Source organism: Macaca nemestrina, chromosome 6 (assembly GCF_043159975.1).
Source record: "Macaca nemestrina isolate mMacNem1 chromosome 6, mMacNem.hap1, whole genome shotgun sequence".
Taxonomy (NCBI): domain Eukaryota; kingdom Metazoa; phylum Chordata; class Mammalia; order Primates; family Cercopithecidae; genus Macaca; species Macaca nemestrina.
The window spans coordinates 115481966-115507125 of NC_092130.1; the positions used below are offsets into that span (position 1 = coordinate 115481966).

General features: G+C 37.1%; 1 protein-coding gene across 7 annotated transcripts in view; it reads left to right on the top strand.

The window, feature by feature from the left end:
* Positions 1–25160, top strand: part of LOC105499433 (phosphodiesterase 4D) — a 1582997-nt gene that overhangs the window by 532855 nt on the left and 1024982 nt on the right. For all 7 annotated transcript variants that reach the window (XM_071097867.1, XM_024786952.2, XM_071097875.1 and 4 more), the window contains one exon: positions 12880–13109. In XM_071097867.1, the coding sequence (XP_070953968.1) occupies positions 12880–13109 (230 nt within the window). The remainder of the gene's footprint in view (positions 1–12879; positions 13110–25160) is intronic.

Genomic DNA, 25160 nt, shown 5'->3' on the forward strand with positions numbered 1-25160 from the left:
CTGAGATCGTGCCATTGCACTCCAGCCTGGGCAACAAGAGTAAAACTCCATTAAAAAAAAAAAAAAAAAGAAGAAGAAGAAGAAGGAAAGAAAGGAAAGAAAGAAAAGAAAAGAAAAGAAGGGGGGCGGAGCAAGATGGCCGAATAGGAACAGCTCCAGTCTCCAACTCCCAGCGCGAGCCACACAGAAGACCGGTGATTTCTGCATTTTCAACTGAGGTACTGGGTTCATCTCACTGGGGAGTGCCAGACGATCGGTGCTGGTCAGCTGCTGCAGCCCGACCAGCGAGAGCTGAAGCAGGGCGAGGCATTGCCTCACCTGGGAAGCGCAAGGGGGAAGGGAATCCCTTTTCCTAGCCAGGGGAACTGAGACACACAACACCTGGAAAATCGGGTAACTCTCACCCCAATACTGCGCTTTAAGCAAACAGGCACACCAGGAGATCATATCCCACACCTGGCCGGGAGGGTCCCACACCCACGGAGCCTCCCTCATTGCTAGCACAGCAGTCTGTGATCTACCGGCAAGGCAGCAGCGAGGCTGGGGGAGGGGCGCCCGCCATTGCTGAGGCTTAAGTAGGTAAACAAAGCTGCTGGGAAGCTCGAACTGGGTGGAGCTCACAGCAGCTCAAGGAAACCTGCCTGTCTCTGTAGACTCCACCTCTGGGGAGAGGGCAATAACAAACACAGCCGAAACCTCTGCAGACGCAAACGACTCTGTCTGACAGCTTTGAAGAGAGCAGTGGATCTCCCAACACGGAGGTTGAGATCTGAGAAGGGACAGACTCCCTGCTCAAGTGGGTCCCTGACCCCTGAGTAGCCTAACTGGGAGACATCCCCCACTAGGGGCAGTCTGACACCCCACACCTCACAGGGTGGAGTACACCCCTGAGAGGAAGCTTCCAAAGCAAGAATCAGACAGGTACACTCGCTGTTCAGAAATATTCTATCTTCTGCAGCCTCTGCTGCTGATACCCAGGCAAACAGGGTCTGAAGTGGACCTCAAGCAATCTCCAACAGACCTACAGCTGAGGGTCCTGACTGTTAGAAGGAAAACTATCAAACAGGAAGGACACCTACACCAAAACCCCATCAGTACATCATAATCATCAAAGACCAGAGGCAGATAAAACCACAAAGATGGGGAAAAAGCAGGGCAGAAAAGCTGCAAATTCAAAAAATAAGAGCGCATCTCCCCCGGCAAAGGAGCACAGCTCATCGCCAGCAACGGATCAAAGCTGGACGGAGAATGACTTTGACGAGATGAGAGAAGAAGGCTTCAGTCCATCAAATTTCTCAGAGCTAAAGGAGGAATTACGTACCCAGCGCAAAGAAACTAAAAATCTTGAAAAAAAAGTGGAAGAATTGATGGCTAGAGTAATTAATGCAGAGAAGGTCATAAACGAAATGAAAGAGATGAAAACCATGACACGAGAAATACGTGACAAATGCACAAGCTTCAGTAACCGACTCGATCAACTGGAAGAAAGAGTATCTGCGATTGAGGATCAAATGAATGAAATGAAGCGAGAAGAGAAACCAAAAGAAAAAAGAAGAAAAAGAAATGAACAAAGCCTGCAAGAAGTATGGGATTATGTAAAAAGACCAAATCTACGTCTGATTGGGGTGCCTGAAAGTGAGGGGGAAAATGGAACCAAGTTGGAAAACACTCTTCAGGATATCATCCAGGAGAACTTCCCCAACCTGGTAGGGCAGGCCAACATTCAAATCCAGGAAATACAGAGAACGCCACAAAGATACTCCTCGAGAAGAGCAACTCCAAGACACATAATTGCCAGATTCACCAAAGTTGAAATAAAGGAAAAAATCTTAAGGGCAGCCAGAGTGAAAGGTCGGGTTACCCACAAAGGGAAGCCCATCAGACTAACAGCAGATCTCTCGGCAGAAACTCTCCAAGCCAGAAGAGAGTGGGGGCCAATATTCAACATTCTTAAAGAAAAGAATTTTCAACCCAGAATTTCATATCCAGCCAAACTAAGTTTCATAAGTGAAGGAGAAATAAAATCCTTTACAGATAAGCAAATGCTTAGAGATTTTGTCACCACTAGGCCTGCCTTACAAGAGACCCTGAAGGAAGCACTAAACATGGAAAGGAACAACCAGTACCAGCCATTGCAAAAACATGCCAAAATGTAAAGACCATCGAGGCTAGGAAGAAACTGCATCAACTAACGAGCAAAATAACCAGTTAATATCATAATGGCAGGATCAAGTTCACACATAACAATCTTAACCTTAAATGTAAATGGACTAAATGCTCCAATTAAAAGACACAGACTGGCAAACTGGATAAAGAGTCAAGACCCATCAGTCTGCTGTATTCAGGAGACCCATCTCACACACAGAGACATACATAGGCTCAAAATAAAGGGATGGAGGAAGATTTACCAAGCAAATGGAGAACAAAAAAAAGCGGAGGTTGCAATACTAGTCTCTGATAAAACAGACTTTAAACCATCAAAGATCAAAAGAGACAAAGAAGGCCATTACATAATGGTAAAGGGATCAATTCAACAGGAAGAGCTAACTATCCTAAATATATATGCACCCAATACAGGAGCACCCAGATTCATAAAGCAAGTCCTTAGAGACTTACAAAGAGACTTAGACTCCCATACAATAATAATGGGAGACTTCAACACTCCACTGTCAACATTAGACAGATCAACGAGACAGAAAGTTAACAAGGATATCCAGGAATTGAACTCATCTCTGCAGAAAGCAGACCTAATAGACATCTATAGAACTCTCCACTCCAAATCAACAGAATATACATTCTTCTCAGCACCACATCGTACTTACTCCAAAATCGACCACGTAATTGGAAGTAAAGCACTCCTCAGCAAATGTACAAGAACAGAAATTATAACAAACTGTCTCTCAGACCACAGTGCAATCAAACTAGAACTCAGGACTAAGAAACTCAATCAAAACCGCTCAACTACATGGAAACTGAACAACCTGCTCCTGAATGACTACTGGGTACATAACGAAATGAAGGCAGAAATAAAGATGTTCTTTGAAACCAATGAGAACAAAGATACAACATACCAGAATCTCTGGGACACATTTAAAGCAGTGTGTAGAGGGAAATTTATAGCACTAAATGCCCACAAGAGAAAGCAGGAAAGATCTAAAATTGACACTCTAACATCGCAATTAAAAGAACTAGAGAAGCAAGAGCAAACACATTCAAAAGCTAGCAGAAGGCTAGAAATAACTAAGATCAGAGCAGAACTGAAGGAGATAGAGACACAAAAAACTCTCCAAAAAATCAATGAATCCAGGAGTTGGTTTTTTGAAAAGATCAACAAAATTGACAGACCGCTAGCAAGACTAATAAAGAAGAAAAGAGAGAAGAATCAAATTGACGCAATTAAAAATGATAAAGGGGATATCACCACCGACCCCACAGAAATACAAAGTACCATCAGAGAATACTATAAACACCTCTACGCAAATAAACTGGAAAATCTAGAAGAAATGGATAATTTCCTGGACACTTACACTCTTCCAAGACTAAACCAGGAAGAAGTTGAATCCCTGAATAGACCAATAGCAGGCTCTGAAATTGAGGCAATAATTAATAGCCTACCAACCAAAAAAAGTCCAGGACCAGATGGATTCACAGCTGAATTCTACCAGAGGTACAAGGAGGAGTTGGTACCATTCCTTCTGAAACTATTCCAATCAATAGAAAAAGAGGGAATCCTCCCTAACTCATTTTATGAGGCCAACATCATCCTGATACCAAAGCCTGGCAGAGACACAACAAAAAAAGAGAATTTTAGACCAATATCCCTGATGAACATCGATGCAAAAATCCTCAATAAAATACTGGCAAACCGGATTCAGCAACACATCAAAAAGCTTATCCACCATGATCAAGTGGGCTTCATCCCTGGGATGCAAGGCTGGTTCAACATTCACAAATCAATCAACATAATCCAGCATATAAACAGAACCAAAGACAAGAACCACATGATTATCTCAATAGATGCAGAAAAGGCTTTTGACAAAATTCAACAGCCCTTCATGCTAAAAACGCTCAATAAATTCGGTATTGATGGAACGTACCTCAAAATAATAAGAGCTATTTATGACAAACCCACAGCCAATATCATACTGAATGGGCAAAAACTGGAAAAATTCCCTTTGAAAACTGGCACAAGACAGGGATGCCCTCTCTCACCACTCCTATTCAACATAGTGTTGGAAGTTCTGGCTAGGGCAATTAGGCAAGAGAAAGAAATCAAGGGTATTCAGTTAGGAAAAGAAGAAGTCAAACTGGCCCTGTTTGCAGATGACATGATTGTATATTTAGAAAACCCCATTGTCTCAGCCCAAAATCTCCTTAAGCTGATAAGCAACTTCAGCAAAGTCTCAGGATACAAAATTAATGTGCAAAAATTACAAGCATTCTTATACACCAGTAACAGACAAACAGAGAGCCAAATCAGGAATGAACTTCCATTCACAATTGCTTCAAAGAGAATCAAATACCTAGGAATCCAACTTACAAGGGATGTAAAGGACCTCTTCAAGGAGAACTACAAACCACTGCTCAGTGAAATAAAAGAGGACACAAACAAATGGAAGAACATACCATGCTCATGGATAGGAAGAATCAATATCGTGAAAATGGCCATACTGCCCAAGGTAATTTATAGATTCAATGCCATCCCCATCAAGCTACCAATGAGTTTCTTCACAGAGTTGGAAAAAACTGCTTTAAAGTTCATATGGAACCAAAAAAGAGCCCGCATCTCCAAGACAATCCTAAGTCAAAAGAACAAAGCTGGAGGCATCACGCTACCTGACTTCAAACTATACTACAAGGCTACAGTAACCAAAACAGCATGGTACTGGTACCAAAACAGAGATATAGACCAATGGAACAGAACAGAGTCCTCAGAAATAATACCACACATCTACAGCCATCTGATCTTTGACAAACCTGAGAGAAACAAGAAATGGGGAAAGGATTCCCTATTTAATAAATGGTGCTGGGAAAATTGGCTAGCCATAAGTAGAAAGCTGAAACTGGATCCTTTCCTTACTCCTTATACGAAAATTAATTCGAGATGGATTAGAGACTTAAATGTTAGACCTAATACCATAAAAATCCTAGAGGAAAACCTAGGTAGTACCATTCAGGACATAGGCATGGGCAAAGACTTCATGTCTAAAACACCAAAAGCAACGGCAGCAAAAGCCAAAATTGACCAATGGGATCTCATTAAACTAAAGAGCTTCTGCACAGCAAAAGAAACTACCATCAGAGTGAACAGGCAACCTACACAATGGGAGAAAATTTTTGCAATCTACTCATCTGACAAAGGGCTAATATCCAGAACCTACAAAGAACTCAAACAAATTTACAAGAAAAAAACAAACAACCCCATCAAAAAGTGGGCAAAGGATATGAACAGACACTTCTCAAAAGAAGACATTCATACAGCCAACAGACACATGAAAAAATGCTCATCATCACTGGCCATCAGAGAAATGCAAATCAAAACCACAATGAGATACCATCTCACACCAGTTAGAATGGCGATCATTAAAAAGTCAGGAAACAACAGGTGCTGGAGAGGATGTGGAGAAATAGGAACACTTTTACACTGTTGGTGGGATTGTAAACTACTTCAACCATTATGGAAAACAGTATGGTGATTCCTCAAGGATCTAGAACTAGATGTACCATATGACCCGGCCATCCCATTACTGGATATATACCCAAAGGATTATAAATTATGCTGCTATAAAGACACATGCACTCGTATGTTTATTGCAGCACTATTCACAATAGCAAAGACTTGGAATCAACCCAAATGTCCATCAGTGACAGATTGGATTAAGAAAATGTGGCACATATACACCATGGAATACTATGCAGCCATCAAAAAGGATGAGTTTGTGTCCTTTGTAGGGACATGGATGCAGCTGGAAACCATCATTCTTAGCAATCTATCACAAGAACAGAAAACCAAACACCGCATGTTCTCACTCATAGGTGGGAACTGAACAATGAGATCACTTGGACTCAGGAAGGGGAACATCACACACAGGGGCCTGTCATGGGGAGGGGGGAGGGGGGAGGGATTGCATTGGGAGTTATACCTGATGTAAATGACGAGTTGATGGGTGCAGCACACCAACATGGCACAAGTATACATATGTAACAAACCTGCACGTTATGCACATGTACCCTACAACTTAAAGTATAATAATAATAATAAATTAATTAAAAAAAAAAAAACAATGCTGGAAAAAAAAAAAAAGAGAAGAGAAGAAAAGAGAAATGGTTGAAGGATAGCAGCTTGGACAATGCCTAGGTTTTAAAGACAGCTAATTGAGGAACCAGCAATGAGACTAAATGAAAATGACTGGAGAAGTAGATAGACAGAAAGCAAAAATAAATGTCCAATTTATGGGGTGATCTACATCTTTTTTTAATTTTTTTGTCTGTGACAGTCCAGATGTTCTCTTTTTGTCGATGTCACAACTGGCTGGCACTTTCTTTCAACTTGCAAAAGTGTTATGTACTCCAGTAAACCCTAAGTTCTCTGTTACAGCTCTGATCATATACTGGTGATTATCTGTCTATTATATTTTATCTCAAATGAACTGTAAGTGCCTAAGCAAAAGGAGGTGCCTAATTCATCTCTGCATTTTCAGTACCCGACACAAACATGAAAGGTAGTAGGTGCTCAATAAATGATTAATTGAGAAATTAATAGGAATGGAAACACAACTAAGATAGGTTGAACTCCTTTAAAGATATATGTATAAAATATAGCACTACCTGTAACAAGGAAACACCAAATGTTTGTGGATTACCCCAACAGAACATTTTCTGTGGCTCATGTACTCCAAAATAAGTGTTTCTGATTGGCAAGTGTCTCTTTTGTAAATAGTGATTAAGAAACCATAGCTTCTATCTTGTGGCTCTACCATCTTGAACACATGGTGAGGGGCTACAGAGGGGAAGAGAAATAGGGGGTTGTACTCACAAAGTTTTTATGTGGCAGGCCTGAAAGTGGCACATACACAGACACATACACATTTCCTTAACTTATAATCAATGAGCATGTAATGTAACACTCACTGACATCTCTATAGCTACCTGTAAGGGAGTCTGGAGATGTGGTCTCACTGCATGGCCAGAAAGAAACATTCTTTCCTGCAATGCCCATATATGTACATATATATATGTATATACATGTTTACATATGTATGTATATGTGTATATATATGTGTATACATATAGTGTATACATTTTAAGGGGATTTTCTTATAGAAATTTTATTTCTCCCCTCTCTCTATATATATATATGAAATAAGTACCAGAGACCGTGAGATTATTAAGAACCACAGAAATTTATTTAACCCTAGTGATGTGCATGTCTGTGTTTTAAAGGCCATTAAGTAGTTTGCTATCTACTTTTGAAAGAAAAAAATTAAACAAAGAAATTAATTAAATACCTTGGATAGAAACTGAAACAAACAAAAAGGAAAATAATAATAATAAATTTAACATTCATCCATTGTAAGCGTCAATTATTATGGAATTACTTACTTTAGGCATGTATTTCAGAAAGATATTTGTCCTAACAGTAAAAAGCATAACATTAAAGTTATTTGGTTGTCAATTATTCCATATAAGTTGGCTAATTATTGAATATAATTTTATTTTACTACAAGGTAGCAGGTTCATATTAAATTTATTTCAATATGTTAGCATTTCTTTTATTTTGATACTGCGTATCTTGAAGCTGAATATGAGATATTTCTAAGTCCCATCAATAGCAAGGTGAATGTTGTATCATTTTATTATTATGACTTTTATTAGACTTTTAAAATAGAAAAACAAGACATTTTTATTATAGGGAATATAGAAGGTAATAATTAATAAAGATACTAAAAGAGAATTATTACCAGTACTACTCAGGAGAGCCATTTTAGAGAATTAGGATACATCTTTAAAGAATTGTTTTATGAATATAATATGTGACTTTTTTGTTTTGTTTTGATATTATTGTTTTATAAAAATGAATCACTCTATAATCTGTTCTTCCCACTCAACATTGTATCATTACATGATTATGTATTCTTCTACATTATTTTAGCAGTCTCATAGTATTTCATCATATGATGTATCAACATTTACTAAGTCAATCCTTCAGTGCAGCAATTAGATTACATCCAGTTATTTGTTATTATAAATGAGCTGCAGTGAACATCTTTGTGCCTGGATATTTGCCAAACAATTTTATTAAACTGTGTCTAAAATGTCAAAAACATTAGTTCTCAAACTTTAATATGCACTAGAATGATACTGGTGACTTATTCAGACTCATAAGCCCTACTCATAGAGATTGTGTTTAGGAAGATCTGGAATAAGACCCAGGAGTCTGAATTTTAGCAGGCACCATCTATGATTCTAATGCAGAGGGTTTGAATGTCACATTTTGAGAAATAATGACTTGGAGACATTAGAAATACTATCTTTTTCCATCATCTCCTTGCCATAATGCCATTTTCTAACAATAACATAAAATACTTATTGCTCTGGCAATTAGTTTTACATCTCTCTCCAAAATAAGGACATTTAACCTCTTGCCTTGTACTTGATAAGGTTGTTCTTTTTATTTCTGAACCATAACGGATACACATTGATCTAGAGTGTGAAAAAGCCTCTTATACTGTTTTGGAGTGGAAAATGTTAGAATATAGCCCTCTAGTGCTTTATCATTTTTGTTATAAAGATAAAAGTATTAATAGAAAGTGGGTTTAAACTAACAGAGTGTAAGCATGGGTGTAAACGTCATTTTTAGTAGAGACAATTATCTCAGAAAAGTTACCTCTTGAGGCAGTTTTATCTAAAAGAGAATGTCACAAACATTAAGTCATTCAACAGATAACCTCAGTTACATAAAGCATTTTTGCAATTGCAATGCTAACACCCAGAGTAGGCAGCTAAATGCTTATAAAAAGATGTTAACTTTGGCCAGCTATATTTAGTGCTACTGAAGCTTTGCTAGATTCATCCTTTGTTCTTCTTTTCTATGTTCATCCAGAAGAATAGTATTTATACATGTGTTAGTCAGGGTTCTCTAGAGGGACAGAACTAATAGGATGGATGTATATGTGAAAGGGAGTTTATTAAGGAGTATTGACTCACATGATCACAAGGTGAAATCCCACAATAGGTGGTCTGTAAGCTGAGGAGCCAGGAAGCCCGTTCAAGTCCCTAAACCTCAAAAGTAAGTAAAGTGGCAGTACAAGGATCCAAAAACCCAGCACTCTATAGAAGCATGTTACAACATTTGATGATTCTATAATTCTCATCACACTCAAAAGTAGGAAAGCTGATTTCAGTCTGTGGCCCAAGGCCCGAGAGCCCCTGGCAAACCACTTGGGTAGGTCCAAGAGTCCAACTGTTTGAAAACAGGAGTCTGATGATCAAGAGCAGGAAACATCCAGCACAGAAGAAAGATGGAGGCCAGAAGTCTCAGGCATTCCAGTCCTTCCATGTTTTTCTGCCTGCTTTTAACCCAACTGTGCTTGCAGCTGATTAGATGGTGCCTACCCACATGGAGGGTGGGTCTGCCTCTCCCTGTACACTGACTGAAATGGTCATCTCCTTTGGTAACTCCCTCACAGACACATCCAGGAACAATACTTTGTATCCTTCAATCCAATCAAGTTGACATTCAGTATTAACCATCACAACACATAAGTCATTAACTTAATCAAGACCTGTTTCCAATCCAGGAATGAAGTTCTGTTCTTAGAGGAACTTCCTAGGTACATAAGTACACAGAGGCTCACTTTCCCAATCTAAAAGCTAAGACTGTTCCAAGTGCATATGCTTTCTGTTTTTTTCTATATTTGTTATCTGACAGAAACATTGATTTGCCATTGGTTGTTGCAAAATCAGCATTTTATAGCTGGAAGTGTTGCTAAGGTTTATTTTGTATAACCTCTTGATTTTATCCCTATGGAGACTAAAGACCAGCAAGGTTAAGACCAGCAGATCTGGAATGAGTTATTTGTATATAGCAATAGCAATATACAAATAGCAATTTGTACATTGTGTTGTTGCCAGAAAATGGCATTATTGCAAGAAGATGATGGGGAAAATATAGTGTTTCTAATGTCTCCAAGCCATTATTTTTCAAAATGTGATGTTCAAACTCTCTGCATTGGGATCGTAGGTGGTGCATGCTAAAATTCAGACTCCCAGGTCCTGTTCCAGATCTGCTGGTCTTAACCTTGCTTTTCTTTAGTCTCTGCAGACAAAAAATCAAGACATTATACAAAATAAACCTTAAGACCCCTTCCAGTTATGAAGTGCTCTGATTTTTTAACAACCAATGGCACCTCTTAAGACCACCTGAGTAGTTACTGGCAGAACAGGGGATAAAATTTCTATCCTCTCATTTAATGACAGATTGTCATTCATTTCTAATGTTTATGTAGGGCTGCTGTCATCTCAGTTCTGTTTAATTTTTCAAATGAAAATGTGAAGCTTATTGAGTTATGATCAATTAGTGTGTGTTCTGTTCTTTTCTAGTAATACTCACTCTGCCAGTGACTATACTTGTTAAGGTAGTGTAGCATGGTGGCTTTTAGCTCCAGTTTTAACTAGAAGAGATTTGGGTTTGGATCCTGACATGTAGAGTGATCAATCATCCTGGTTTCCTTGGGACTCTGGGGTTTCCCTGGACATAGGACTTTGAGTGCTGAAATCAAAAGGTCCCAGGTGAAGTAAGATGATTAATCACCTCACTAGCCATGTGGCTGTGTGGCCAATGCATGATATTTGATAGGTCTCTGGGGTTTTTAATGGGTAAAATGGGAAAAGTAAGAAGAACTAACTCATAGGATTTTAGTAAAAATTATATGAGACAGTATATGTAAAACACAGCACTACTTAATAAGGACTCAGTAAATATTAGTCATTATTATTGATGTTTTATAAAACATCTCAGAATTTAGGATTTGAAATAAATGAACTTCCTTTTTAGCTTTGACCTCTTTTTTTTAAACCTTCTCAGTGCCCTTCTATTGTCTTGTTTGTCTATACAACTGGACAATACAACCCAAGGTTGGATAGAGTCCACCATCTCACGTCCTTTCACCTTTTTCAAGATATAAATCAGGAAGACAAAAATTTTCTAGTTGGGAACCAATATGAAGAATGATCTTCAAAGACAGCATAGTGCTATGAAGAAAGGGGAAATTACCCTGGATTATAATAATAGCTGCCATTTTGTTGAGTGCAAACTCTTTGCCAGATATTGGTGCTTGAAATACTTTACATATTTGGTCCACACAGTGACTCTGAGAGGTAAATATTATCATCTCAGTCTTCAGATGGAGAAACAACCTCAATGAGCCTAAGTTACTTGCCCAAAGATAGCTGTATACTAAGGAGTGTAATAAACAAGGCTGGATATTCTAAGCTTGATGAATTTCTAACTTTCAGCCAATGGGTTAATTTTGGGAAATATAAACTTCCCTCCCTGGGCTAGTTTCTTCACCTGTAAAACTCAGAAGGGAAGGAAATTGCCATATATGAGTGCTAATCACAATGCAGGTAATGAACTATGCACATCAGGTACATGGTCTCATTTAATTCTTGTATGTAAATATTAGTCACATTTTTATAATAAAGAAACATAAGCCTTAGAGAGACTAAGCAACACTCTAGCAATACAAATAGTAAAGTGGCAGTGCAAAGATTCAAAAACCCAGCACTCTATAGAAGCATGTTATAACATTTGGTGATTCTATAATTCTCAATATGTGGATATAATAAATATTGCTAGAGTAGACTTTCCAGCCATTTGGAAATAATTATTGCTCATGTGATAGTATATTTTTCTCAATTAGAATCAAAATATTACATTTTGACCTGGGTTTACCTTTGCATGTGGATAACATGGATCAAATTTGCAAAGTTCTGCTGAGTTGTAACTTAAATACAGATCTACTGCATCCTCAAGTTTCTTGTAAAGCCTTTTTTTCTTACTACCCTCTCAGTCTTATAATAATTGTCAAGAGTATATCTGAGTAAGATGTGACATATGAAAACATATGTTTCAAATATGGCCTTAAATATGCAGGAAAAAACAGGACTTTTTTTCTTCCTCTCTTTTCATGGGCATGCATGTAAGAAAAATATATATAAATATAGTCATGTGCTATATAACATTCTAGTCAACTATGGGCCACACATACCATGGTGACCATAAGATTATAATACTGTATATTTACTGTGTCTTTCCTATGTTTAGATATGCTTAAATACACAAATATTTCCCATTGTGTTATAATTGCCTACAGTATTTAGTACAGTTACAATGTACCATCTATGTTTGTGTAAATACACTGTGATGTTCACAAAACAAGGCAATTTCCTAATGATGCATTTCTCAGAATGGATCATTATCAAGTGATGCATAACTGTATATATATGACACATGCCTATGTCAAGATATGTATTTAATGATGTTTGCAATTCATTTCACAGGAGTTATAAAAACATTTTGATTTATCCTTGATTTTATAGAATCCACGCACAAAGCTAATAAAGTCTAAGATTACTAAAGATGTTAGGTAACTGTCTTAACCAAGCCACACCTGGTAAACAAATTTACTATGTTAAATATAAATTTAGATTTTAGTGAATCAAATATCATTCACTTAATGTCACTGTTTTCCAGATAGCATTTTTTCATGTATAAATTTTACTTAATTTCTTTCCCAGGAAAGTATTAAGCATTATGTAATGGTAAACACTGTGACTTTTGTTGATTATATGTACTTTCTTGAACTATTACTTCAGGCCTCTGAGGAAACACTACATTCCAGTAATGAAGAGGAAGACCCTTTCCACGGAATGGAACCCTATCTTGTCCGGAGACTTTCATGTCGCAATATTCAGCTTCCCCCTCTTGCCTTCAGACAGTTGGAACAAGCTGACTTGAAAAGTGAATCAGAGAACATTCAACGACCAACCAGCCTCCCCCTGAAGATTCTGCCACTGATTGCTATCACTTCTGCAGACTCCAGTGGGTGAGTGCCCTCAAGATGTCACTTCCCCATTTTATATTTTAGATGTGATTGTTATCTGTGGTCTTTTGAGTTTTTGTGGCTCATTGCTTGATTTGAGTGGGAGAACAATGGGGTTTCTAGAGTAAAAAAAAAAAGGGATGAATTTCTCAGGTGACATATCTATATCTGCAGGAGAAGACATTTTAGTGAAATTGTTTTACAAAGAAGAGCTGAAAATGTATTGGTGAATGCTAATAAACATTTGCAAAAGGGCAGTTGTACTTGGAAAATTAATATTGGCCATATGTGACTTGATAGAAAAAATTTTAACAAATGAGAACTAATGGACAAATTACCGTGTAGTGATACATGCCTAGAAACAATAGGAAATGTTCACTGATGCAAAATGAATTTGGCATCAAGAATAGATTGTATTGTAATTAGAATCAAAAGAAATATGCAATGGTATTCATGAGTCTAAAAATTTTGCCTTTGACATTTCGAAGTATTGCTTACCAGAATGCCATTTCAGCTCCCAGTATAAGGTAAATTTATTTAGTATTAGTACTTACAGAGGAGTCAGCCACAGCCACATCTCCGTCTTGTAACATTTTTATTTCCTACTTTGCAGGGTATAGTTTTTGTTTTTATTATTTTTCATATTGTTTATCAATGGGGTTTTACACTTTAAAGCAATGTCACTAGGTTAAAAATTGTGAAAGAAAGTAAGGATATTGGGCACATCCATTATTTGTTCTTGTGACCAGCTGTATTTTTAAGAAGCCTGGATAGAAAGGAAAGAGGATGAAGCCAGTGGGCCATGCATATATAGACTCTTGAACATTTACTAAAACTACAAGAACAAAACAATTACTATGCTACAAATGTGATGCTCCCACATTGTCTGCCAAGTTAAAGGTATCTCTAGGGAAAATGCCTTTTTGGATCTTGTTAAAGTTAGGAAGGTTATGCTCAGAGGAAATTTGACTAGTAACTCAACTCAAAGATACTGAATTTAGCTGTTTTACTTGTTATTGACCAGTCTAAGGGAACTGTGTTAGGAAAAGGTATGAGGAAAATACTACTAGATAAATAATAAGACAACAAATATTCACTCTGAAGCAATGAAAAGAGGAAATATATTTTGTTTCTGTTGTTGTAATTGAGCTGTGTTTAAAGAAGAATGCATGCACTTTGATCAAACTCATACTAAAGCAGATGGGAATTTTATAACAGCTTGACCAGAACATTTTTTGAAAAATGCTGTTCCCCTGAAACTATTTCTCCTTTCTTTGGAATTAACATTGCTGCTGTTCTGTCTGTGTAGAAAATTCACAGATATCAGGTGTATCCAGGGTTCCCAAGACCACCCTTGGGTTCAACGATTTGCTAGGAGAGCTCTCATAATTCAGGAAATAGTCATACTCATGGCTCTGATGTGTCACAGCAAAAGGATTCAATGCAGAATAAGCAAAGGGAAAGGTAGATGGGACAAAATCTGGAGGAAACCAAACGTAAGCTTCCAAGAGTCCTCAAGTGAAGTAAGACAAGATACACTTAATTCCTCTGGTAATGAGTTGAGACAATACATGTGAAATGTGTTCACCAGGGATGCCTTTACCAGGGAAGCCTATTAAAGACTCAGTACCTAGAGTTTTTACTGGAGGCCAGTCACTTAGGTACCCTCTGCCTAGGATATACAAAGTTCCAGATTTCCAGAAGGAAAGTGGATATTCAGCATAAACCACATTATTTGCACAGACAATTTAGGCAAATTGAGCCACTCTTACCATTTACAGAATGGTGGATAACTCCTGAAATTAAAGTCCACTAAAGACCCGTGTTTCAAACAGACCTTTCTATATTTAATTGACACAGTCCTGATTAACTGTTTACTATACAGCAGGTTATCTTAGAATAGTTATCTTACTTTCTTCACACTTGTGGAAGATGAGATTATAATTAAAATTAAAATGTACTAATTTAAAGCCCTGATGTATTCAATTAGCTTTGGTATCTCAAAAATTTTGGTTGCAAACCATGATTTCTCATTTTGAGTTGGTGTTATATCATGTGCCCTTAAAATAAAATGATGCAATATACCTAATATATCTTTATGCAGTTGGACATTGTGTGTAATCTAAAATCTTGAGCTGGGTGCAGTGGCTCATGCCCATAATCTCAGCACTTTGGGAGGCTGAGGCAGGGATTTATTGAGCTCAGGAGTTTGAGACAAGCCTGGGCAACATGGCAAGACCCCATCTCTATCAAAAATACAAAAAAATAGCTGGGTATGGTGGCTTGTGCTTGTGGTCCCAACTACTCAGGAGGCTGATGCAGAAGGATCACTTCAGCCTGGGAAGGCAGAGGTTGCAGTGAGTCAAGATCCTGCTACTGCACCCCAGCCTGGGTGGCAGAGGGAGAATGTATTGCTAAAAACAGTCTCCAAGTGCCAAGGAACTTCAGGGTTCAGAATTATCTGTATCACAGCATCTCTGTTGATTCACATTTATTTCCATCTTCATTAAAAGTCTAAGAATCAAGTACAATTGACCTTTGAACAATACAGGTTTGAACTGCACAGGTTCCCTTATATGAGGATTCTTTTCAACCAAACACAAATGGAAAATATAGTATTCTTGGGATGTGAAACTCATGTATACAGATGGACTGAATTTTCATATATGTGGGTTCCAGAGGGAAAATTGCAGGACTTGAGTATGCATGAATTTTGGTACATGTGATAGTCCTGAAACCAATCCCCTACATATACCAAGGAATGACTATATAAGCAATATCATGCTTACTATTTACAAATTTATCCAATATTATGAAGAAAATAATTTTTCTTTTTGAGAGATGGAACAAGGGTTTCTTTTCAAAAGAAACAATACACAATAATGCCAATCAACAAGAACCAAACTGAGTACATATTAAAGGTATTGTTATTACATTTGGAAGCTAGAACAATTTGTGAATTGAATATTGAGGAAAGAAAAATCAGGAGTATAATTTTCTGGAATGTCAAAGCTTTGAAGGAGAAATAGAAGGTAAGGTTCGGGCTTTTATTCTGTAGCCATTTCAGTAAACTAGGAGCCCAATTCCTTCACAGCTGTCAGAAAGAACTAATGGGAAATTTACCCTATTTTAACTGAGTTGTCTCCAGCCCAGTTCCCCATTATTAAAGGTTAGTATGCCTTTAAGTCCCATTGTCAACCTGTGCTGAGACAAGACCTTAGCAATTGCAAATCTTTGATGGTAAAGGTGACTTTTCATGCCCTCCAGATTCATTTTCCTTTCTTTCTTAACATCACAGCCTTTTGATGTTTCTTCTGGTGTATCAGTATGCCAGATATTTGGTTTGTCAAGTGTCAGGCAGTGGGTCTAGAGACTTGTTCCACCACTTTAGAAAGCCACAGTATGGCCCTGAGAATCATTAGTTTCTGAAATAGAACTTTGGCCTGCAAAAATAAGTGTTGTAGATGACAGCTATTAGCTTCCTCATGAAGTACTTGGGTCAAGAGACTGAGTTCAAAAGAACTTTTAGTTATTCACACTTCCGTATTTCTACTTTGAGTTTTTTTCCCAAGCAATGCGAATGTGTTCAAATGTACAGTTTTTAACAATTTCTTTTGAGTGTGCCCAAACTGTTAGATTGTGTGTGTTGTGATTTAGCAAACTTTAGAAACCATAAATGAACCCAAAACAGAATTATTAAGACCTGAGATGCCTATAACCCTGAATTCTTCTGCCAGTTAACTTTCCATACAGGGTAGACTCATTCAGGCTTCACCGTTGTTTACTGACCTTCCTCGAAGTAAGAGAGACAGCTCTTAGTGACTTGAAATGTTATGAACATGGCATAGAAGTAATTTGGAAAGTCAGTTTTTCATATTTTCTTCATAAATAATTTTGTATCTGTTACCTTTTATAAAATCCTTTTATTAAGGTATAATTTATATGCATTATACATCTTGAATTATTATGTATTTATACACTCACATAGTCACCATCCTATTTCTCAACTTATCACTAAAGGTTACTTTGCCTCCCCTTGGACCTCACATAAATGGAATTGTACCGTATGTACTTGTGTCTGGCTTCTATTAGTCGAAATGTTCTTTTTTAAAAAAAAAAGAAAGAAAAAGAAAAGAAATGCATGTTTGTGTATATCTCAGCAGCTTGTTCTTTTTATTGCATAAATATACCATAATTTATTTATTTTTACTCTCTTACTAATGAACATTTAGGTTGTTTCTAGTTTGAGGGGATTATGAATGAAGCTGCTGTGTACACTTATACCAGTCTTTTTGTGAACATATGCACTCATTTCTTTTGGGTATATTCCCAGAAGTAGCATCTCTGAGTCATAAGGAGGCAAATATTTATTTTCTAAAGTGTTGTACTCTTTTGCCTTCCCACCAGCAATACGTACAAGGTACAGTTGTTCTATATTCTCACCAACACTTAGTATTTTCAGTCTTTTTCATTTTGGTCATTCTGGTGAATGTGTACTGGTATCTGACTGTGGTTTTAATTTACATTTCCCTGATGAGTAGGAATATCGCTTACTTTTTGATGTGTTTATTGAACATTTGGATATCTTCTTTGTCTTATGCTCATTCAGACTTTTGTTCAGTTTTTCTTTTATTTATTGATTTCTGAGGGCTCTTTGTATATTCTAGACATGAGTCTTTTGTTAGACATGTGTATTATAAAGTGAATATTTTGTTCTAAACACTGTCTTGAATTTTTACTTTCTCTTTATTTTGAATATGTTGGTAACCCTAAGGACCTATGAAATAATGATGGAAGTGTGCAGCAGGGAGAAGAAACTGTAAGGCAAGAAGTGGGCCCAGCTTAATAAGGGGAAAACAAGAATGACATTTAACCTACAGAGCAATTTCACTTGGAGACAAGGATAGCTGGTCCCTTGAATATTGGATGGTGGCAAATAAAACATCCAAGCACTAAGAGAGCAGGCAGAGAAGAGTTGAGAATGAAGCAATAGCATGCTTATGGTGGCTGATAGCCGGGTAGTGAGTGGACAAGAGTTGGGGCTCTGGACATAGATGGTCTGAACTTGAGTCCTGCCTCCTACCTACTAGCTGTACCACCTTGTGAAGGTACTTAACCACTCCAAGTTCCTAATTTTACAAAAGCAAAAGTAGGAAAAATGGGAGCACCTACCTCATGGGTTTGTTCTAATGATATAATACTTATCCCCATTTTTCACATATTGTAAATACTTAATATATAACATCAAAAACTACTACTCCTATACTGGGAAAATACTAGAATAAATAATGTTTGTTGTTGTTAATGTTTGTTTACTTATTGGAATTGGCTTCAGAGATCCTCTACAAATAACTCTTGGGGTAGAGATGGATGTTCTAGCAGATTTGGGAGTCAACCAGAAATTGGCTCCTGTTTCAGAAAGTTACAGTTATTATGGACTTGTGACATTTGTGTTCAGAAGTCTGTATCTGGCATCTTCCCGCAGACATGTCTTGCTTTCAAGTGCTGTTCAGTTATGTTTGGAACGAGAATGGTGGTTTCCCTACTTCTGCTTCACCTCTTCTACAACCTTGCTGACTTCTAAATAGTTTCCTGCTCAGAATCCTCAGAATTAGGATCTCCTTTCAGTCCTATCTTGGGCACTGGCTTACATTCCCCCATGTGGTCCATGTGCCCTTAGACAATCTAAGGAGAGTCTAGCTTGCCACACATGTGGAAATAATTCCCAGTGCACAGGTGGGAAGTTATGGGAACAAAGAAAGGGTGGGGGAGGTAGCAATAAAACTCTCTACTTATGTTTCATTGCTGCATCTGCTATAATAAAATGAGAGCCAAGAAGCGACTTATCGCCTTGTGACATGATGACACCCCTCTGGATAGATGTATATTCAGGGATATGGGTGGGTGGAGAATGTTACAAACACTTTCTCATCCCTAGTATCCTATTACCTCTCTGAAGAAGTACACTGTGTACCTTCGTATCACTATGTCCTATAAAAAAAAGAAAATGAAAAGAATGTAAAAGAACACATGGTCACTTTTGGGGATAAATTTTACTACCCAACAGAGAGAGAAGAATTACTTTAGTCATACAAGGGTTCATTTTACAAGGATCTTCCAGAACTATTTCCTTGATTTGTGTGCTATTCACAGAGGGACTGGTCCCAGATGCCAGTTAGACATTGGATTCTTTGACTAACCACTCTTCATCTTGTGTTCTTGAGTACAAACAGTACGTTAGAGTGAACATTAAAAAAAGATTATTTTCAGCAATTTGTTACTGAATCAAAATCCAAACAGAAAATAAAAAAAGAAAAACAGAAGTCTGGATCAGACACATCTGATCTTTCAAATTTGGTCTTTTAAACTTAAGAAGGTATTAATGGGCATTTCATATTTTAAATATTTTGGATATAAGGGTTTATAAAGCTAAAGATTGTATTTCACAGTCTACCATGAAGCCTGTACCTTCATATTTGGTATGTGTTCAAGCTTCAAGAGATTTATCTAAGTTCTGATTGAATGTTATATGGAAGATCTATAACTCGCTAGGCAAAGTTTCCCAAATTGAAAATAAAACACATAATTGTGATTGTGAAACATTTCTCTAGAAATATAGTAATCTTGAACTAGATGAAATTTTAAAAGAAAATTGGGAAACAATACTTCCAATAATCTTGAAGATACATACTAAGCAGACAAAACTGGATTATTTTGGTTTTGATTGATTTAAATACAATTTATTATTGTGGTGTTTATCTAAACTTCTCGGGATACTCACAAAATATCACAATCCTTTCATTTTAAAGCATTGTTCTGATTTAACTATATCTGTCTTTGCTTTACAATTTGTAAATTTGTGATTATTTTTGTTTTGTTTTGTTTTTGAAAGGGAGTCTTGCTGTGTCACCCAGGCTAGAGTGCAGTGGCGCGATCTCGGCTCACTGCAACCTCCGCCACCTGGGCTCAAACGATTCTCCTGCCTCAGCCTCCCAAGTAGCTGGGACTACAGGCATGTTCCACCACACCAGGCTATTTTTGTTGCATTTTTAGTAGAGACGGGGTTTCTCCATGTTGGCCAGGCTGGTCTCGAACTCCTGGCCTTATGTAATCTGCCCGCCTCAGCCTCCCAAAGTGCTGGGACTACAGGCGTGAGCCATCATGCCTGGCCCCAAATTTGTGATTTTCAAGATTAAAATTAGAGTCTAAGAGTGATGGAGCACTTTAAAATATCTGGATAAAAATCATCGTATTTCCAGAATCAGGGCAATTCTTGAATCTAATCTAAAATAAGCAGTGAAAAACTGCTGACTTTTTTCTCACCTATCGTAGAATCTCTAAAAGGTTTATGCTATATCTGCCATGCCTTCAGTTTACAAAATAATAAGATCATGATTAAACTCCAATGTCTTTTTCAGGCTATCACAGTACCTTTTCATTCTTGTAGTACTTTCTGGTGTCCTCATTAAGGATATGCTGAATGGACTGATACTATACCACAGTATTTTACTTTATATCTGTGTGTCAGTAAAGCAGCATGTATCAGGGGAAGATTTACCTTTATATATCAAAGGCTTCTATTTCACCAGGCTCCCACATTCTTAAAAACACTGAACAGGGTGGCAACTTTTGTGTTCACCAACATCAGAGGAACTGGTTCCTATTTTCAAAACTTTCTTGTGCCAATGTGACTTGTTTTAGTAACATAGATTGGCTGGGGAATCCCATATTTTTTAAAGCGAACCCAGGGAAGCATTTATTTTACCGTGAAAAGTGCTAGGGAACAATACTATATTAAGCACAAGGCAGAACTCAACAAAGCCCTTTCCTTTGATTGTTTCCATCACTGAATAATAATGGTTCCATTCCACAGATAGTTTCTTTGCTACAACACTGCTCTGCCTGACCATCCTTACATAATGCAGAATTGTGAATCACTGAAGTGTTTAAGGAGAGCTTATAATTCTTTAAAAGCATTTTCATTCTGTTTTACAGTATTTGTGTTTATGGAAAAAAGTAGGTAAAAACATTCTGACCAAATTATATTTGTTTAATTATTATGTACTGCATAATGTATAATACTGATTCAAACTTAATATGACCAGAGTGCATCGCTTGGAGAAATCCAAAACAAAAAATATATTTTCAGTTGAAATTCATTAAAGAATGAAGTAATCAAACTGTTTTTCTGTATAAACGAGAACTGCAAAATGACAAAAGGTTTCTTAAAAAAAACTGTATATAGAAAACAAACTATAGAAAAAATATATCACTTCTTGGGTTAAACACACATGCCCCCCACCAAAAAGAAAAAAAAAATTCTAGCTACTTAGAATTCTTTCTAGAACTGAGAATTTAAATATTATTTATCATCCCATTTCTCTCATTCATTTAGAATCTGCCCTCCAGTTGAAAGGAAGTAGATGGAGCCAGGCATTTTTAGATTATTTCAAATCTGAGGAATTGAACAAAAATAAATGCTATTTGGTCATGTTGTTTGAAGTCATCTATGCAACATCTCTGGATGATGGATTAACTTTATTTAATAGGTTAGCATTATTTACACTGAAGTTTGTGGCTCTGAGCTTCGTTAAGGTGAGACCTTTGTCCACATTCCCAGAAGGGCTTTTTCTCAGGGGGTTCTGAATTTTTACCGTGATGTAATTCCTAAACAATTGTGATTAGTGCTAAATGTTATCATAAACACACATACACACACACACACACACACACATATCCCTTGCTGTGTGAAAGCTATATGTAGAAATTTAAAACTTTAGAGGGCTTAAACTTTTTAAATATGTAATTTATAATATATAAATAATATTTGCGATATAAAGTTTATAATACATAAATACTGTACTTCTTTACCATTCACTTTCTAGAACTTTCCCAGCTTTTGATCACATATTTCAAAGGTGGTGTCCCTCTTTACTCCTCTACTAACTGTTCTGTGTTTCAGTTAACATGTGATTTTGGCTTTCTTATTTCTCCAACATTATTTAATTCAGACTAACTTTATTTATTGAAGGTATATACCAGACATACCTCGGAGATATTGTGGGTTCAGATCCAGGCCCCTGTAATAAAGCAAATATCACAATAAGGCAAGTCACACATACTTTTTGGCTTTCCAGTGCATATGAAAGTTATGTTTACACTATATTGTAGTGTGCAATAGCATTGTCTCTAAGAAAACAATGTATATACCTTAAGTAAGAAATACTTTGTTGCTAAAAAAAAATATGCTAACCACCATCTGAGCCTTCAGCAAGTCAGAAACATTTTGCTGGTGGAGAGTCTTGCCTCAATGTTCATGACTGCTGACTGATCAAGGTGGTGGATGCTGAAGATTGGGGTGGCTGTGACAATTTCTTAGAATAACACAACAATGAAAATTGTCACAACCATTGATTCTTCCTTTCATCAATGATTTCTCTGTAGCATGCAGTGCTGTCTGATAGCATTTTACCCACAGTAGAACTTCTTTCAAAATTGGAGTCAATCCTCTTAAACCCTGCTACTAGTTTGTCTACTAAGTTTATATAATATTTTAAATCCTTTGTTGCCATTTCAACAATGTTCACAGAATCTTTACCAGAAGTAGATTCTGTCTCAAGAAACCACTTTCTTTGCTTCATCCATAAGAAACAACTCCTCATTCATTCAGTTTTATCATAAGATTGCAGTAATTTCTTTATATCTTCAGGTTCCATTTCTAATTCTAGTTTTCTTGCAATTTCCACCACATCTGCAGTTACTTTCTCCTCTTGAACTCCTCAGAGTCATCCATGAGGGTTGGAATCAATGTCTTCCAAACTGTTGTTAATGTTGATATTTTGACCTATGCCTATGGATCACAAATATTCTTAATGGCATCTAGAATGGTGAATCCTGTGCAGGAGGTTTTCAATTTACTTTGCCCTGATCCATCAGAGAAATAAGTATCTGACGTAGCTATAGCCTTATGAAATGTGTTTCTTAAATAATAAGACTTAAATGTTTAAATTAGTCCTTGATACATGGACTTCAGAATGAATGTTGTGGTAGCAGCATGATAACATTAACCTCCTTGTACGTCTCCAGCAAAGCTCTTGAGTGACTAGGTGCGTTGTCAATGAGCAGTCATATTTTGAAAGGAATCTTTTTTCTGAGCAATATGTCTCAACAGTGTGCTTAAATATTTAGTAAACCATGCTATAAACAGGTATACTGTCATCCAGTCCTTACTTTTTATTTATAAAGCACAGAGAGAGTAGAGTTAGCACAATTCTCAAGGGCCCTAGAATTATTGGAATATTAAATGAACATTGACTTCAACTTAAAGTTACCAGGTGCATTAGCTCCTACCAGGATAGTCAGATTTTCCTTTGAAACTTTGAAGCCAGCATTGACTTTTCCTCTCTAGCTATGAAAGTTGTAGATGGTATCTTCTCCCAGTAGAAGGCTATTTTGTCTCCACTGAAAATCTGTTGTTTAGCGTAGCTGCCTTCATCAATTATCTTAACTAGACCTTCTGGATAAATTGACACAGTTTATACATCAGCACTTGCTGCTTCACTTCACACTCTTTTTTTTCCAGCTGTTATTTTAGGTTCAGAGGGTATTTATGCAGTTTTGTTAAATAGGTAATTTGTGCACCCTGTACTTTTATGTATTGGAGATGGTTTCTTTCCTTTAAACATCATGAACCACCCTCTGCTGGCATCCAACTTTTCTTCTGCAGTCCTTACCTCTCTCAGACTTCATTGAATTAAAGAGAGTTATGGCCTTGCTTGGGATTAGGCTTTGGCTTAAGGGAATGTTGCAGCTGGTTTCATCTTCTATCCAGACCACTAAAACTTTCTGCAGATTATCAATAAGGCTGTTTGGCTTTCTTGTCATTTCTGTGTTCACTGGAGTAGTACTTTTAATTTCCTTCAAAAGCTTTTTCTTTGCATTCACAACTTGGCTAAGTGGTGCGAAAGACCTGGCTTTAAGCCTATCTTGGCTTTTGACATGTTTTCCTCACTAAGCCTTATTATGTCTAGCTTTTGACTTAATGCGAGAGACCTGTAACTCTTCCTTTCACTTGAACACTTACAGGCCATTGTAAGGTTATTAATTGGTCTAATTTCAATATTATTATGTGTCAGGGAATAGGAAGATCTGAAGAAAAGGGAGAAATTGGGGAATGGCCAGTTGGTGAAGCAGTGAGAATACATGCAACATTAATCCATTAAGTTTACTGTCTTACATGGGCATGGTTTGTGGCATCCCAAAAATTACAATAGTAACATCCAAGACGACTCATCACAGATCACCATGACAGATATAATAATAATGAAAAAGTTCAAAATATTTTGAGGATACCAAAATATGACTTAGAAACACAAAGTGAGTACATGTTGTTGGAAAAAATGGTGCCAATAGACTTGCTTGATGCAGGGTTGCCACAATATTCAATTTTTAAAAACACAATATTGTGAAGTGTAATAAAGCAATGTGTTAGTCTGTTTTGCATGGCTATAAAGGAATACCTGTGACTGGCTAATTTACAAAGGAAAGAGATTTATTTGGCTCATGGTTTAGCAGGGTGTCTGGGCATGGCACCATCATCTGCTTGGCTTTTGGTGAGGCTTCAGGAAGCTTTTATTCATGGCAGAGGGTGAAGGGGGAGAAGCTGTGTCACATGACAAGAGAGGGAGTAAGAAAGGAGGGCAGGTGCGACATTCTTTTAAACAATCAGATCTCACAGTAACTCATGACCACAGGGAGGGCACCAAGCCATTCATGAGGGCTCTGCCCCCATGACCCAAGCATCTCCCACTAGGCCCACCACCAACATTGGGAATCAAATCTCAATATTAGATTTAGAGGGTATAAATACCCAAACCATATCAAGCAAAGCACAATAAAACAAGTATGCCTGTATTTATATACATATTATAAAACAGAATTAAAAACAATAAAATCATACATGCCAGGGATCCTGGTAAATATACTTATCCCCTCAATCATGCATTAGTCATGTATTAATGTATTCACTTTATATTCATCCAACAAATAGTGAGA